General features: G+C 41.4%; 1 protein-coding gene across 2 annotated transcripts in view; it reads left to right on the top strand.

Annotated features, from left to right (window-relative positions):
• spata20 (spermatogenesis associated 20) overlaps nt 1-5,145 on the top strand; it is a 53,717-nt gene extending 48,572 nt beyond the window's left edge. For both annotated transcript variants that reach the window (XM_005448005.4, XM_003438524.5), the window contains exon 16: nt 4,254-5,145. In XM_005448005.4, coding sequence (XP_005448062.1) covers nt 4,254-4,448 — 195 coding nt within the window. In that variant the 3' untranslated portion in view covers nt 4,449-5,145. The remainder of the gene's footprint in view (nt 1-4,253) is intronic.
• The last annotated feature ends 13,732 nt before the right edge of the window (nt 5,146-18,877 follow it).

The following is an 18,877-nucleotide window of genomic DNA, read 5'->3' as shown; positions in this document are numbered from 1 at the left end:
CAGGTCGTTTCCAGCACCGAGGGGTCTGTGCAGATCGTGTTGTTGTGCCACAGACAGACTACTGAGCGACCTTTAAGTTGAGGCCGCGTGGCTGGATGTGGTCTGGACCCAGGGAGGGACGGCATGAAGCTGACAAGCCAAAAGAAGAATCAAGTCAGGGTGGAAAAGGTTCAGTTTGGCAGGGAAATCCTCCTCCGGTCGCTATGACAACGGTCACACCAATATGAACACACTCCATCATGCTTCTTCACAGTCTTCCCCTGATTTAATGCCCAAAAATGTTTGTAGACAGCTCTCTCTGGCACACGGTGTGATGTTTCCACAGTTTCCTGTTTTTAAGTGCCACAATTATTTATCCTCTGAGCTTCACCAAACAGGTAAGCCTGCGTGAATTTTGAGAAGATAAGATGTGAACAGCATCCTTTCATGCTCCCCTTAAGGAAGAATGTTTTTTTACCACACAGCATATTTAGTAATAGACACAGAAGTAGTTCAACACAGCAGATACAGTCTCCGATATCAGGATTTGAGCGGCGTAACCTATTGATAGTTTTTTGGCTTTTGAAGTGCAGATGGCTATCGGCACAAATGAGCATCTAAATGGCTGAGTGGAGCACTTGGGGAGCTCTGAGACAGCCATTGAATGAGAAGGCTCATTGAGACGGGGTGAAGAGGATGCAAACAATTCCGCACGGTGGCCCGGGTGAGTGCTGGCTGGCACGCTTACAGAAGAGGAGAGTCTCCTCCAGCAGACAATTTTGTCTAAAGAACAATTAGGGATGAAAGCAGGATCGGGAGTACCTGTGTGCTCTAATTTATTACAGCCACCTGTACATGTGGACATGTAACAGGGTGCAGTGTTATTGCACGGAGTGGGGCACAGTATACGGATAAGCTCACATTAACATGTCCTACACACCCCCACATGCGCTTGCATACTACAAGTTGAATTAATAGTATAAATAACAATACAGTATTGATGACTGTGTCAATACAGCTGTAGATAGAAGACCACAAACATACATCTGAAAGGCAAACAGCAGGATTTCTGTTTATATCTATACTGTATATTGCCGTGCAGTGTCAGTGTGTGTATTAGCATTATTAATCAGTGTTAATAATGTGTGAAGTTGATTAATGTGCTTCACCTTGCTGTATGCACTTCAGTTACTGCCTATTTCAATTTAAATATGGATGTTTCTAGCCACTGGGTAACCCATAGCAAGATGAAGCACCGTGATATTTTACTGTATCATTATTTTATCTAATCCATACTTCATACAGATCATTATGTACTCTGTGAAGGGATGGCATCATTTCTAATATTCCCAGCTCACAGTTCTGATATATTAATGTTGTTTTATCACTGATACCAAAATGGTGTTTAAATCTTTTTATTAAATCCTCTGCTAGCAGCTCTAAGAGTTAGTACTGCAGCACAGCAGCATTTAAAGAATCACAGTGACAGCTGGGTAATGCTGATGATTAGCAGGTTTGTGTTTAACAGGTTTGCCATTAGAGTTGAGCATGTTAGCAAATTTGCACTAAATGCAAAGTACAGCTGACTCTGATGGGAATGATATTCATTGTCATCCATATAGTTGCACAAAAGGGAGGTGTCGGAGTTTAACTGGACTCATTAAGATGCATCATCTAGGAATTATACATCTCTGTGAATTGTATCAGTATCTGAAAGTGATGTCCTTAACAATTAGGATAAAATCTATTAAAGACCTGACACAATATCAGAGAGATGCATCAGTTGATCCATTTACTGTTTATTCAGCACAATGGTCTCTGTTAAATGGTGGCTCTCAAGAAGACATTCTGAAGAAAGGGAGACTGGGAGAAAAGGCTATCCCACATTAAACAAGAACTGGACTAACAGGACTAAACCAATGTCGTCAGGAAGTCATCAACGAGGTACAACATTGAGTCTCTACAGCCATCTGTAAGACACGGTGGAGGCTCTGTCATGGTTTGGAGCTATATTTCAGAGTTGTTGGAGAACTTGTCAAAATTGATGCAATTTATCAATCTAGGAAAGTACTTTCAGATATTGACCCACCATTCAATACCGACTGGGAAGGATGTGATTGGCAATTTTTCAGCATGACAGTGCAAACACACGGTCAGTGCAGGAACAGCGAATCTGGATAGAAAAACACACTAGAACACTGTCAGTCAATGATTGGCCTCCCCAGAGCCAGCAGTGTGGGATCTCGACAAAGAACACAACAAAAGGCAGTCAACCTCCAAAGAAGAGAAAGGGGACGTCTGGAGAACTATTCCTGAAGACCCATAAGACTACTTTTGGGGATTCCTTTACCTGGATGATTTCGCACGCATCAAGATGTTCCTGAAGACTGCCTGAAGAAACAACAGGAAAGTTTTCCTAAGAGAGTTCAGGCTGTGTTAAAGGATAAAGTGGTTATTTCTCTTACTACCAAAAGTACAATTTATTATTAGAAAAAACTAAACAAGACCTGATTAAGTTCAGCTGCTGTGTGGATAGAATAAATAAGGTGTATTTTAAAGTCTTAACACAAGAACAGTGCAGAGGTTTTACCTAGCTGGCATAAACTTCTACTTAATTGTATATATACTGCAGATACTCTGTCGATCATTCAAACCTGTAACCAGTGTTTGTGTTTCCTACACCGCCTCTGGTTGTCAGCTTATTATACCGACAGTCATGTCAGTCTACTCAAGAAGTTTCACCTCTACCCTCCTGCAGTCGTCCGATCTCGTCTCCTTTCTCCTTCCTTTTCTCATTTTTCCCTCCGCTCCTTGTTTGTATTGTCATTTCTCGCTCAGTTGTGAACCAGAGGTGGTGCAGGGCCAGGAGGAAATGACACGTGTCTGACAGGAAACCGCCCAGGGGACAGACAGGGCAGCTCTCTTTAACTTCGCTCTGCTGCCTGTCCAACAGTGCAGTGACACACAGACATGCACAAAGACAGGCAGCCGTTTTTTCTCTCTCTGGTGACCTGAAGCCCAAATTCACATTCTTGTGAATACATACTTAAATTATTTGTTTGGGTTTTTCTCTTTTTTAAAGCTTCATTGCTGCAGGCAGGACTGGTGAACCACACATGTATCCCCCACACAGACACACACATAATAATTTCTTGACTTGGTGTGGGCATGACAGCATAGCAGCCACTGACCCACGTTTGAATGTGGTGTTTTTGGGAGGGTTATTTTGGGTGAGTGTATGGGAGTAATACAGCTGTATTAAAGGAATAAAGAGAGCAATCATGATCAGCACGAGGCTGCGCTGTGTGCCGAGATGATGCGTTGACACAGAAATGGTTTAAAGATGTAATTACACTGAACATCTTTCTCCCGGACAGTAACACTCTTCTTTAGTGACTGGACTGCTGCCACACAGATGGAAGTAACATAAAAATGACAATCCAATTACTCAAACCATTTTCACGCTTGGCCAAATGGCAACAACTGACTTTCTTTTTTTTGTTCCTATTAAAACAAATGGTTTCTATTTACTGTTCCAGCACTCGTTTGATTTTTTTTGCTTCTCAGCTGTAATTCCTGTGTCCCACACACAGAATTCCAGTTTTTCATGGTGCTAAAACAAAATGTGTGTATGCGTTAGGAAGCTTCACTGAAATCACTGCCTTTGAGCAGATACACAATACTTCAACTCAACTCACTTTTATTAATTTACAAGCATAACAGCATGTCTTCTGTTTGATGTCAGTGAGAGCAGCATACTAATATGGTCATATTGGGCGAGTAGAAGCCACACCCCAGAGTAGAAGCCACACCCACCTGCTGTTCAAACCTTTTGTCTATGAGGGGCGGCCAATCAAAAGAAGCCTGATTTAAAGCGAAGATGATAGGAGTTAAAGTGGCTTGTTTGAGACAGAGGGTGGTCTATCAAGTACTAGCTGGAGATGAGATGTTAATTATTTTAACTGGAGCTTGGATTGAGTATAATTAACCTCTCTTAATCCTGATTTGTTAATTAGAGATTCAGCACGTTTCCTTCTATATTCAAACATTATCTTAATCTTGAAGCATAAATGTTATCGTAATGGAGAACCACAGTGTCGCACTTGCTTTGACATTTTTGATTTAAATGAAATAGATAAGTGCATTCAGTTTACAATATATACTATATCTGATTTATGGTTAAAGAAATGTTTGCACCTTGTTGACTCCTTTTTGATGTAATCAGTTCTGTCCTTGTAATCTGATGCCACATACTTTCTGCTTGGCTCTTTCAGGTCTTGATGCTCGCTGATGGGAACACGGAGAGTTTCCTGTGCCAGCGTCTGCCCGTCCTCTCCTCCATGTCGCAGCTGCGCGGCGTCGCCACAGCCTACGTCTGTCAGGACTTCACGTGCTCTCTGCCCGTCACCGACCCACAGGAGCTGCGTCGGTTACTCCTGGACGGGACTACAGACACGGAGATAGAATGACAGCTGAATAAACTGACTGAGCTTGTTATCTTCAAAAACTGCTCTTCTCAGACCTGCAGCTCGAGCCTACTTCTGTTTTTTGTTGGATTTGGCTAGTGAGTCCGGCTTTGACATCACTGGATGGCAGTGCTTTAGCAGCTGATGTTGGTAGGGGTAGGGCTAAGGTACCTTGAGGGTGTCGTCCTGCTAGCTATTCCACATCTGTTACTCCAGCCTGTTCTTTATCAGCAATACCAGGTATTACCTCAAATATCAGCTCCAGGTTTTTATTCAAATCAATGTGTAGAAATGCTTGGATGAGCTAATCATGCACAGCAGCAGTGGCAATCTGAAAAAGCTGTAGCAACTTTGCAAAAAGTTGTAGCTTTACTGTTACCCCAGAAGATCCCTAATAGAGGATAAGCTGAGAGCCCTTTAAATGAACTGGGCCGATAACATTTTGCAGAGGGACCTCTCCGGCAGACACACGGCTCTGACAGAGGAGACCTGCCTGGCGGCGTTAGATTTGTGTGTAACCGTGTACATACATTTTAAAAACCATTGCATATGATGCTTTTATCTGTGAGGAGCGAGTCTACTGAAACTGTCGCACAAAAGATCCGCCTTGTGAATGTTGTCTTTACCTTTAAACATCATAAAAAAACAGAGCATGTATATACACAACCTCCGAATAATAAATCTATTTCTCTTACAAGCAGTGGGTGTTTGATTTTTGGATTGATGCTTCTGTTTTGTTTGAATGTGCTGCGTTATGTAATGCAGCTATAAAGGTGCCCAGAATAAGTGTCATTTTTGTGGTGTTCGTATTTGTCTGTGGCGGTCCAAGATGGGGAAATTCCATGAAGGAGTGAGTGAGTCTGTCCCAGCAGCAGTTTTTTTTCTCTGTACTATAAATACTCGTACAGAGAGAAGCCGTCAGTTGTGTATTCTCTTGCTATCTGTTTCCCGCTGTAGGCTGGGCGAATGTAATGTAAACATTGTGTGAAACACTTGGGAGTGTGTGTATTACTGCGTGTGTGTGAGGGAGACACAGATGGACCGCTGATGTTGAGGCAGGCGAGTCTCTGAGGGTCGTCCTCTGGGCTGCGGAAGCAAAGCGAGAAGAAAAAGACGAGAGGAGAAATGCGGGTTTTCTGCAATGGTGGCGGCAGATTTGTGTCCTTCACCTCGCATCCACTGCTGTCCTTTAACAACACGCAGACCATCTGCACTTGTTTACTTTTGTCTCTGTACTTTTGTCAGCCAAGTCTCCGCCCTCCCCTCCTTTTTTTTTTGTGTCACCTTAAGATTGAGGAGGGATCATATTGGCAGACGGCTGCTTCTGTGGAAGAAGAAGTAGCCAAGAGGAAAACAAGGCTGGGAGGAGGAAGAACATGAGGCAGAGGGAGAGAGATTTGAATGAAATGTCCCAGCATCACTTTACTTGTCAGATTGGGAGCGATCGTGCTTTCTGTCTGTTGAAAATTTTGGATGCTCCTTTTCATGTATTTCCACACTGCTCTCTTCTCCTCCCCTTCCTCTCATCTTCTCCCAGGATTGGACCCCTCTGCCTTGGTGGCATATACACACTGGACATTCCACTGCTGTGCCATTGGCCCTGAAAGCATGTTGGAGCCTCTGTCTCATTTATTGAATCCTAGTCTACAAATACACAGTCCCCCTCCCTTCTTCCATCACTCCTCTCATTATTGTTCTCCACTAATTGTTTTGATGAGCTGCACAAGCTAAATTTTAATTAGCACTGAGATTAGTGTTTGACCCCAGCTAACCTGGCGGCCCCGCTAATTATGAAGTTGTAATCTGCATGCCTCAGATCTTAGTCATGATATGAATGATAAGCTTGTGAATTTTGAGCAGCACCTTTCTAGAAAGAGGCTAAATGGAGTGCATAAGCAAAAGTCATGACACAGTAATACAGCTGTGCACATAAAGGGAGAGATGTTTTAATAAGGTTTTTTGCTAATCAGTTTTTTGAAAGATATTTTATTCATTTTTAAATAAAAATACTTAATCTGAACTTTTTAATTTAATTTAATTTCTATAATATATCACAGTTTATGAGATTTAGTTGCAAATCCACAAAAAAAGAAGACTGGTTTCTAAGTCTGCACATACAGAGGGAGGAAATAATTATGTGATCACCTGCTGAATTTGTTAACTTGCTCAGTCACAAAGAAATGAACAGTCTCTAATTTTTATGGCAGTTTCATTTTAATAGAGAGAAAGAGAAAGGATATCAACCAAAAATCCAGAAGGAAAAACACATTACATAAAGGTTATGACACAAAGAGTACCATTCCCACAGTCAAGCACGGAGCTGGAATCACATCTAAGGTTGGGGCTGTTTTTCCACCAAGGTTACGACGACTTCACCGCATTAAGGGGCCAATGGACCAGCATGTGGTGTAAAATCTGAAGATGGGTCTTCTAACATGACTAAAGAAGAAGCACATTAAAGTCATGGAGTAGGTTAGGCCAGTGTCCACACCTCAATCCTATAGAAAATCTTTGGAAGGAGCTTCAAGTTGCTATGTGATAGCCACGAAAGGGTTTAAAGTTTCTGTAAAGAGGAGTTAGCCAAAATCTCCCCTGAAATGAATGCAAACCTGGTGGCCAACCTCAAGAAATGTCTTCCTGCTCTGCATGCCAACAGTGGTTTTTCCAACAAAAATGTTCATGTGATGTCATGCACATTGCTCAAAAGTTGCATGCTGTTTTGGCCATGGTACAGCCACCAGTTGCCAGCTTAAAATGCATATTCCTCGACTGGTTGGCAGTGGTTCTTGTAGGCTTCCTGGAGAGTCTCTCATTGCAGCAAAAACCTCCTAGTCCTTATTTAGGCTGCTAGCAGATTGCCGCAGTTGCCTGTAGATGTTCATGTGTATCTGTAAATAATTGCTAACAATTAGCCTAGCAACAGTAAAACTCTGAGCTAGCAAAGGCCTACAAAAAGGTTTGTAGGACTGGGGCTCTTACATTGTTGCCATGATTGTTGTACATCCAAAATGACAGACAAGTTAACGTCATGTGGTTAGTGGTCGCATGTCTGCAACCACTCAATAAAAGGCTGCATTGTGGAGCAATTTAAAATTGAATGTTTTTATGGTTTGTTTTTTAACCAAATGCTTTAAAAAGAGAGTTGTAATAATCAAGAGGGAAAGCAGTGAACCTGAAAATATTTTTAACCAGTCTACCCTCCTAAAATGTTTATTAGAGCAGGTGACATGCCTTTCCACTGACAAAAGCTTGGCGATATAGCCAAAAAAGTTTGGATATGAAGATGAAGATGGTAAGACCAAGCAGAGCTGAAACAATCTCAAAGATCTTGTTGGAAAATATGATGATGTACATTGCTGCCATTGTTGCTTTTCCTGTTTTGAATGTGATTTGCATTTTCCAAATGTTTAGAGAGAATTGATGTATATCCTACATTTCGTGTGGGTTGGATGTTGGATGTAAACAATGAAGTGAAGCTAAAATTATAGAGCTGCATTTGTCTTGTTATATAATTCCTTATTATTTAGCGTGCATGTGTTTCGTGACTCCGTTCTGGTTTTTGAACGGACATTAAGTGTGTGGAACGATCTGTGTTTTAGATGAAAGCAAGTGTCTGTAAAACAAGGCTCTCTAAGGTTATGTGTGTCTGTGTGTGTGCGTGTGCTGTTGTCCTTGCTATCAGACATGGCTGCTGTGTTTCAGTCTGTGTTATAATGAGGCCACAGGGGGCCGGGAACAGCAACACACCAACTTGGAGGGAAGGAGGAACATTCAGCAGAGGGGGAGGTGTTGCGTACTCTCTGTCACCCAACTCACGAGTCTTAAGGTTTCCTCTCCACTCCTGATGTGCTCTTACAGGACATTACATTTCTTGAACCGTTTAAGATGTTTTGTTTAAAAGAATAAGAAAAATCTTTTAGAAAAAAAGTTTCTCTTTAATAAAAATAAAAATGTTGTTGTCACTTGTAAATAATTAGATACATGCATTGTGTGTTTATGTGATTCTGTGAAAACACTTAAGATATCTGAAGTATGGAATCAACACTATAAATGTCTGTGTGTGTGTGTGTGTGTGTGTGTGTGTGTGTGTGTGTGTGTGTGTGTTTGAGACAGTCAAAACAGGTATCACAACACTGGAACTTGTCTGATAAGCTCTAAACCTCCTGGAGAAAATCAGTACCGCTTATCAACCCAGGCTGGTACTTTGTTGATTACACAAAGCAAAAATAGAGTTAAAATGGGAGATAAGGGTCCCAAGGATTCAAACGTCCTGATGCACCATTATTTGACACTACAAGGGAAGTTGCTGAGGTGCTAAGGTTGAGCAGGTAGGGTGGCTATAGCTCAGGCAGTAGGCGGAGCAGGTCATTTACTAACTTGGGATGTTGGTGTTTCGATTCCCAGCTGCTCCAGTCTGTTTGCCAGAGTATCCTGATGCAAAAAGTGTCTTTGTACAAAATACTGAGCCCTGAGTTGCTCAATGTGCTCTCATTGGAGTATGAATGTAAAAAAGCACTATATAAGAACTAGTTCATGTGCAAAGCGAGGTGGACTTGGAAGTTAGTGTTTTTTAAATAGTAAAGCTAATACAAAAGATGTTAATGCATTAATATATTAACATCAATGACAAGCTTTAGCTGCCAGACAGCTGGCCTTACATTTGACTCTAAAATACTTTGGTGTAGAATGTAGTTCATGGTTGACAGAATGTATAAAAGAACCCCAGATTCTTTGGCTGCAAAACAAGCCCAAATCATTATACTTCCACCACCGTGCTTTACAGCTGGTATGTGGTGTTTGCTTTGCACCAAACCTGGTCCTGTGCATGATAGTGACTTATCACCCCTTTGATCTTGTTGGTCTAAAGAACATTGTTGAAGTCTTGTCATTTGTCCAAATGCAACTTTGCAAACTTAAAGCATCGTGCCATATTCTTTATAGAGAAAAAAAAGCTTTCTCATGGCAACACATCCAAAGCATTAGATGGATTGCCACAGTCTTTGATTGTACTTCAATAAATGAACTTCATTTCAATTCAGTTCAGTATATTTCATTAATTCCCTCTTTATATTCTCTGTTTCATCTTTACATGTTGATTTTGCTTCTTTGCTATTCCAGTTTCCTCAGTTTCAATTTTTTGTCATTCAGTGCTGTCTGGATTTCTTTTTTGACCTCCTTGAGCTTTCTCTGGAATTCCATCAGTTCTTTTTTTGCGATTTCAGTTTGCATCTTTGCCTTTTTTATTTCTTTGTCCTCTACTTCCAATTCTGTCTGCATTTCCATCAGTCCCATCTTTGCTTCTTCGGCTTTCAGTTCTGCAACTTCTGCTTGCAGTTGTGCAATTTCAGCTGCATGTTTTGCTGCTTCACTTGCTTTCATTTGCTTCTGGATCTCTTTTTTCTTCTCTCCCAGCACTCTCTAAACTTCTATCATTTGTTTCTTTGTCATTTCTGTTGCTGTTTCATTTTCCTCCTTTGCCTTCTGTATTTCCTCTTCCAGAGCTCACTGGACTTTTCAGTCCCTCATTTTCAGTTTTGCCTATTCAGTTGTCTTCTTTGCTGTTCTTGGCTTACTGCATGTTTCCCCTTTCTAGTGCTCTCTGGCTTTCCCTCATTGCCATCGTTGCCTTTTCAGTTTCTTTCTTTGCCTCCTGCATTTTCTCTTCGTTCTCATCAAGAGCTCTCTGGAGCGCCATCAATTGCTTCAATGTATTTTCTGGCTCTTTCTTTGCTTCTTTGTTTCCCTTCATTTCTGAAGTTTTAGTGTGTGGAGCAGTGCTCACTAATCCTTTTGTAGAACTTTGGTTGTCCATTTCAGGATTTCAGAGAGGCTGTATGCAATAAAAAATAATAATACAATAATAACTTTATTTGTATAAAGTTTTTTAAACATAGTTACAAACATCCTCAGATATAAAATATAGGTGTAGATGTCCCAAAAACAAACACGTCTTCTATTTGTTCATTTACACACACACACACACTTTCATACATTACATACTTGGAGAAATTCAAAGCTGCTGTGAACCTTTCTCTCAGCAGTCCAGCCAAACTTTCCTCAACTTTGAATAACCCAGCCTCCTGTATTTAAGGTTAATTAGTTATTCTAAATTAGCCAAAGGTGTTAATGGTTGTCTGTATGGGCACTGTGTTTGTCCTGTAACAGACTGGTGACCTCTCCAGGCTGTAAATTTGATAAGTGGAAATGGATGGATGGTCTGCAAGGATGAGTTAGTCTAGTCTAGTGATGAAGAAAGAGTTCTCTGTTCAAAATTCATCATCACTTGATCCAAAGTTCAAGAGGCAGGAGGATGAAAAACATTGCATTCAAACACTGAGTTGTTGCCACAGTGACACCTCCTTTACCTTTCTGTATCTGCTCCTCCTTGCTTTGACATTTTAGCTAACTTATGTGCATGACAGATTTGTGTAGGCAGGAGTGTTGGATCATGGCTCAGACTATATCAGAGGCAACAGCATGTCAAAAGCAGTCATGGGCAGCAGAGTGCATCCAGACAGACACTGTCAGGCCAACTGATGGCTGGGTTGGAGGTGGAGGGATAATAGAGTTATGGACACAGTCTAGATGTGAAACAACATACTTGATCTTGACATTTCAGCACAAACAGCATGCATCCATGTATTTTTGGTTATTTATGGTGGCACACAGTTTGTTTTTTTCCCAGAATGTATGAATTTCCTTTAAACATGAGAACACAGACCATAACATCTGTTGCAGCACCTAGCATCTCTTAATAGCAGTGTCACTACTGATGTTGATATGTCAGTGCTGATATTATAGCAATGAAAACTTTGTTACATATTGGTAAGACAAAACCCAGCCATCATTGTCATTCCAGTATTCATTTGTGTACAACCAAAACAACTTGGACCGCCCATAAAGGGGCCAACTGTTAGGATCTGCTGAAAGGTAGATTATCCAAGTCGATGTGATAAATCATTTCCACCAAAAAAATTACTCGTGCACTTAGTTCTGCTTTGGTGTCTTTCAAGATCAAACCTGCTATTCAACAGGTTTACGAGCAGAAGTTCAGGTAATTTCCATTATAACTAAATTATGGTGGGCAGAATCCATGGGCTCCATCTTCCAATACTGAGCAAATTTCTTACCTAGACACTTGTACTAATGGTCCCAGCTTAGGGCCCACCATTTCTGTGGTGCCATGCTGGTGCCACCAGTTCTTTTATATACGGAAATACATGGAACTGATACCACGTCTGTGGAAACAGTCTACAAGTATGATGGAGTCACTGTATATAAGGCTAGTCCCACTTTGTAGTCAGCGTTTCAGGTTTTGTGCCCCCTCAGACCACTGTCTCCAAGAATTTAGCATGGTTAGCTCGAGCACCCCACAAGCCTCGGAGAGGTAGAAGTGTGCCAGATCCACCAAGTGTCATTCTGTATCTCTGGGGCTGCGTTAAGTCAAGGCAAACTCATGGCAACAGCACAGAAGTGCTTTAAAAAAACTGGAAATAATAAATAAATTATTAAGGTGTAATGGAGGATGAAGCCATGTTAAGATTTGCAGCTTAGTTCAGCAAACCATAGTGTGTCTGTGTGTGTGTCTGTGTGTGTGTTGGGGTAATGGACTGGTTCTCATAAAGCCGTGTAAGTTCTCAGTTAGTCAGGTCATTGCGGTCTAAATCTTCTTATATGGTGAATTTCCACTCCAAGTACTTAAAGTGCTTAATGCAACATGGCTCATTCACCCATTCATACAAGCACTTTTTTCTTAATGCTTGTATGAACATTCACACTGTGATGAATCCAGTGGAGAGGAACTTGGAGTTGGTATCTTGCCAAAGAATATTTAGGATGCAGACTGAAAAACCAGGGATCAAACCAGCAACCTTCTGATTAATAGATGGCTGCTCTACCTCCCTACCCAACAGTTAAGTCTGTACTGCTAGTCTAGCTGACCGTCATGTTGGATGAAGGGTGGAGGCAGCCAACGAGAGAACAAACTACACCTACCTGGTCACAGGTAGAGAGAAAGGCGAGTGTACCATGAGGTCTTGCACTGTAAATTTTTCATCAAGAGGTTTGGCTGGCAGCTCAACTGAAAGACCAGAGGTTAACGGCTACCAGCCTGACGGTGTTGTTGGTGTTGTTCCTACATCACCACAAAAATCCAGGCTCAACAATGCAACTATTTAATCACATTTTTGCAACGTCAAGCTTTAGAATGTGGAGGAAAAAGAAAAGAAATGCTTTTATTTATAACAAATGGAACAAATGGTAAGCATTCCAGGTGTTTTCTTTATTCTTTATTCATTTATACGATGTATAAATAATACTATTATCAAGTTAGGTTTGCTGTTAGCCAAATTTAGGTTACTCACATTGGTTTGGTAGTGGTAGCTTTCAATAGCATTAGCTAACTTCTTTGCTAACGCTAACTGATTGCTCAGAAAATATGGTTGGTCAGTTAAAATGCTAATTCTGGACCAACACTGTTGTGATGATGTCGGAACAACACAGACACAAGAATATCAGGCTGTATGCACAGGATACCCAGAGAGATACTACAGGAAGTAGAAAACTGAGATAAACATGTGACAGCAACAGTTGAATGAAGAAACACCAGCAAAGTGTACCAGACCAAGAGCATTGCAGGAGAAGCGCCTACCTGTATAGTTAAAATGCACTTATGCAAACAGTGTAAACTATATATAGACACGTGGTGCCTATGCTCTTTTACTCTTTTAACATTCTGACATTCCCTCAGGACTCTCCAAAAACCAGCTGGTTCCTGTTTCCAGCTGGAACCTTGGCAACTGCAGTGGGAACGCTCACAGTTATTGGTACAGTTTCAACGTCCTCTTTAAATGCTGACATTATTGTTCTATTACAAATAATTGCACAGACCTGGCATGTACAGCTTTTATGGTTTCAAGATTCCCTAACTCCATCATTTTTAATTGGCTGGATCAGCACTGGTGGGTCTACAATCCATTTAAAAAGGAATTAAAATATTTCAGTTTTTGTACATTTTGACTTTGACCACATATAGATGTTTTATTATTGTACCTTAGATTATTATGGTTGGAGTGCTGGGCCGAACACGACTGTCGTCTTTGCGAGGTGTGAAATTCAGTAACTTGTTTTATTGTTCCCATTCAGTCACTTTGTGTGAACGTTATCACTGCCCTTCTGTTGTTGTGTTGCCTTTTCCAGCTGCTACAGTGCACTATAAAGCTGCCCAGTGGACATAAAGTATGGCTCCAGTAGAGATATCATTAAAGAATGTGAGCAAAGATTCCCTTTCCCTCATGAGAGCAAGAAAAACAAATCTTTTTGAGTTTCTACACCAGTCTATAATTTATCTCATGAAACCCCATGTTTCTCAGACAGGGTTCTCCAATGGAAACCTGCTAACGCCTGGAAAAAAGACAATTAATATAAAATATTATTAAAACTGAAATTTATTTATCTACTTTTACTCATGAAAAAGTTGCTATATGTCAGTGTCATATAACCATCTGAGCTGATATAACCAACATCTGATTAACTTCTTCTGCAGATTGGAAAAGTCTTTCATCGGTCTTCTTGATTAACATGCTTTCAATGAATTTAGGAGCAACAGAACACATAATCAACCAGTCATCATTCAGACAGAACATGCAAGAGCTGTGAGCAATGAAACTCCTCAATCCATTCTGTTATTATGGGAACGCCTTTGTTTTTCTTCTAAATTGCAGACCTACCCTAATTCTTCAGAGCGCAGATTCAACAAAGCGCTAAAAACATTTCTCAGAGATTTTGGTCCATGTTGACATGATGGCATCACAAAGTTCCGGCCAGATCATGCAGATCCATGATGCGACTCTCCCATTCCACCCGATCCCAAAAACTGGATTGACAAGCGGTGACTTTGCAGGCCACATGACAATGATTTCAAGAAAAAGGTCTGAGGTGATTTGAGTTCTGTGACGCTGGATACTGCTGGAGGCAGCCATCAGAACATGGGTACAATGTGATTATAAAAGGATGGACATATTCAACAATACTCAGGTAGGCTGTGGTGTTTAACAATGCTCAGCTGATGCTGAGGTAAGTCCAAAGTGTGCCAAAAAATATCCTTGTCTTGAATAATCAGGCTCCATCTTATCTTAAGACATCATAGTGCTGTATCACGCCAATAGAGCACTTTGCTCTCAGACTGCTGGCTTAGTTGTGGTTCCATGGATACTTAAAAGTAGAATGGGAGGCTGAGCCCTCAGTTTTCAGGTCCCACTTCTGTGGAGGCGGCTCCCAGTTTGGGGTCACAAGACAGACACATGTAGACACAGCATGTAGTCAGGGCCGAAGAAGGTGACCCCGAACCTCCCATTAGTTATGCTGCAATAATCCTAAGGAACTTCCATGATGCACATATTTTTTCTTCTTTACTCACTTCCTTTCATTCACTATGTGTTTATACACCTCTTTGCATTTAATCATTAGTTGTTATTCATTTCAGGCTCTCTTTCACAGTGTGTCTATTGTCCTGTGTTCCTCACCTCACATCCAACCACACGCAGCAGATTGCTGCCAGAGGTTACTTCCTGTTAAAAGGGAATTTTTCATTTTGCCAACTGCTTGTTAATAGGAGGTCATCTGATTGTTGGAGTTTTCTCTGTATTATTGTAGCGTCTTTACCTTACAATGTAAAGCATTTAAGACGACTGTTGTTATTATTTGGCCCTATATACATACACATACCAAATGTTATTTAACTTTATTGTTTGGTTTACTGTTGCCTTCCTATCAGCTTGAAGCAGTCTGGTCATTCTCCTCTGACCCCTGGCATCAACAATGCATTTCATCCCAGAAAACTGTCACTCACTGCATATTTTCTCTTTTTCAGTCCATCCTCTTTAAAGCCTATTGATGTTTGTGTGGGTAAATCCCAGCAGATCACGAGTTTCTGAAATACTGAGATCAGCATGTCTGACACCAACAACCTTGCCACATTCACAGTCACTTAAATCACCTTTCTTCCCCATTCTGATGCTCAGTTTGAATTTCAGTCTTGACCATGTTTGCATGGCTAAATGTACTAAGCAACAGCCTTGTGATTGGGTGATTAGATATGTGCACTAACAAGCAGTTGAGCAGTTGTGTCCCCAGTAGCACGGGTGGTGAGTGTCTGTTTCTTAAACACCACATAGGAGCAGTTCCACAGTAGACAGTGTGGCAGTGTGCCCCATGGCTACACCTTGTGAACAGTAGATATGGTGGGTGGGCCTGAGATGGCTAAATTCTCCTCAGCTCATTTGTCCGGACTAAAAGCCTGTTGCTTGTTTGCATGCCCACTGATCCAAGGCCTGCTGTGCAATCACAGCCAGCCAAGTTCAGTTAGAGCTGCTGCTGATTAGAGTTTGTTCCTTCTGAAAACTCAGTTTATAAAAGAGACTTTAAATTACTGAAAGTTGACTGCATTTAACTTGAATGCACTAAATGAGCGCTAAATGATCCTTTCTTACTCACCACGTGGCAAAACACACTAAACTCCAGCCATATATAGGGTTAGCCCAGGTTTTAATTTACTTTTGTTGTAAAAGAACAATAAAAACAGTGCATATGCCAGCTTGTGGCTGCTGGTGGGCTGGTAGACAAAGAGTGCAAGAGAAACCAGAGAGAACAAATCGACATTTATTCATTACAACAGAGCAAACTCATGCTCTCCATCTCCCTCTCACCTGCTCCGCTGCAAATTTATCATGAGGTACCAGGGCTGGTTTGTGTGGCGTGTAGGGAGGTAAGTAGAGCGATGGAAGCTAAGCGGGAACAGGACGACTAGTTCATCATGTTAGCCCAGTTAGATGAAAGTGGAAAGAAAGAGGTGCTCATTAATGCCTTCCATCCTTTCTGCCTAACTCCGTGGTTTCCCATTGTCCTCTACAGTTCTGTCCTCTTTCCTCTTACTCAGTGTCAGGGTCTTGCGTCATACTTAGTGAGGGGGGAAAAACACAAACTGTTGCACAAGACAGTCTGGTAATTTTATACTGCCTGCTGCTCATTTCGTCCTCCTAATTGGAATGTAAGGTAGGACCTGTCACTTTTGATGATGGTGTGTGATCATTATTGGCTTAACCCTGCCACAGACGAGGGGTCGGCTGAGCTGCTGTAAGCTGAGGTGAGGGGTGGTAAGGGGCTCATGATTTCTTTGTGTTGTCTATATCGTATTTACTGTCATGTTGCCATTTTTTGTTGTTGTTGCCCTCCCGAAAAGATCTCCCTTCCACATTCATGTAGTGCGTACACACACAAACTCAACTGTCCCTGCTTGCCTTCATTGTCCACGGCCTTGACATTTCCACGACATTTGTTGACATTTGTGGACACATGTAAACTGCAGGGTTTGAGGCTTTATCAAAAACAAAAAGAGAATCGTGATGGGCAAATGTCACCAGGCTCTGGCCATCTGTTATCATGGGACCCGAACTGAAGTGAAGTGCGATGTGGGACAGTGTGACGCTGGGCACTTATGCTGCATTGTGGCTTTAGGGGGCAGTCTTTAAATTTGTAGCCCTGAGAAAGTCTAAGGTTTCGTCCAGATTTTTTTCCAAATCCATTCCAGTGTTACGGAGTGGATGTGTCCAAGGTTGTAAAATTAAGAATAGTCAAAAAATTCCAATTCCTCCAATGACCACCTGGGGAATGACTCCAAAAGTTATTCAGTGGCAAGATATGCATTTCTCTTGGCTTCATCAGAGCACGATCTTCAGCATTCATTGTAGTTGTTTGCAAGAAATCAGGATGAGAGTCAGCATGCCGAGTCTAAGGTCAAGGATCTCTGTCAGACAACATTGGATTGCTCCCTCCAATCCAATGAGAAGAAGAGAAAGACCCCCCAGCTCAGGAAATTCATGCGCCTTGAAATTTTATTCATGAGTGATAGGAAGATAGAGCTTTAGATAGAGTGGCAGATTTGTGTGCCAGTAATCCAGATGTTGATGTGGATTGTCAAAGTGAAGAGACTTTGAATACAAGTTGATCCAGATTCCGTTCAAACAATGTCTCCAATATTTGACTTGGACGTCAGACACTGCAGGGAGCTCAAAGTAGAGCTGCTGTTCCTTTGAGTTGAAAGGAGCCAGTTGAGGTGCTTCAGGCATCTATTTGCGACACCTACTGGATGCAACACTTTGTAGGTTTTCTGGGCATGCCCAACTGGGAAGAGACCCAGAACACTGAACAAAGAACACTATTATTAGGTGAAGTCAGTAACACTGTTTATCTCTTCATCATAGTACCTGTTGGTGAGTGGTATATTAGGGAGCAAGTGAACTTTTTATCCTCAAGGTTGATGTGTTAGAAGCAGGAAAAATGGGCAACCGTAAGGATGTGAGCAAGTTTGACAAGGGCCAAATAGTGATGGCTAGATGACTGAGTCAGAGCATCAAAGTAGACCGAGGAAGAAGCAGTGGTGAACCAGTGACAGGGCCACACATGGCCAAGGCTCACAGATGCATGTGGTCCGTGTGGTCTGAATCAACAGGTCAAACTGTTGAACAATTTGATTCTAGATCAAACTGTTGAACAATTTAGTGCTCATTCTGATAGAAAGGAGTCAGAATCACAGTTTGTTGTGTTTTGGGCTACATAGCCACACACCAGTCAGGGTACCCTTGCTGACTGCAATGGGCATGTGAGCTTTAGAAATAGACCACGGAGCAATGGAAGAAGGTGGCCTGGTCTGATGATTTATGTTTTCTGTGGCCAGGTGCCAGGTCTTCCCATAACCTTAATCATATTAGATAGTGTTTTACAAAGCGATTCGTGATGAGAAAGTAAAATAAATGTACATGTGTAGATTCATTCCAAACGTACATACATAACATACAGATGGGTTGGGTGGCCGAAAGCATAGCATACTGACGCTATGTGACAAATCGTCGGTATCATCGTTTTGGGATGAGAACGTGTTGTGATAACTCTGCTCACACATCCAACTATGGCCAAAATGTTGAAGTCCACAAACCAGTGTGTGACCTCACAGTGAGTGCATCCATCTTTTATATTCAGTCTGTTGTTTTGGCTGTTTTTGCTTGTTGCAAAACTTTGTTTTAAGTTAAATCAGATAATTTCACTGACAGAGTCCAAGAGCTCAGACTGTTTAACCAAAAATGAGTTCTAAAGAAAAGTACAGCAAAGTAAAGCAAACACATACTGTTAGAGAAAGTCAAGCGAAAAAACATTGAACAGCAAACTGAAAAGGTTATTCTGCAACATTAAGAGATGCCATATCATACCATACATGTGTGCACACATTTGGCCTGGCATCCTTTTAAACTTTTGATTGTGAAAGTAATTTCAATTGTACAGAAGTTAATGTACCATAGCCTTGCATGCAAGCTCCATATAAGACTCCTTATCAACAGCAAATCACCTCAGAGCACCATTCCTTTTCAAAAGTTGCTCCT

The sequence above is a fragment of the Oreochromis niloticus genome, linkage group LG8 (assembly GCF_001858045.2).
Source record: "Oreochromis niloticus isolate F11D_XX linkage group LG8, O_niloticus_UMD_NMBU, whole genome shotgun sequence".
Taxonomy (NCBI): Eukaryota; Metazoa; Chordata; class Actinopteri; order Cichliformes; family Cichlidae; genus Oreochromis; species Oreochromis niloticus.
This window is presented reverse-complemented; position numbering and strand designations above follow the sequence as displayed.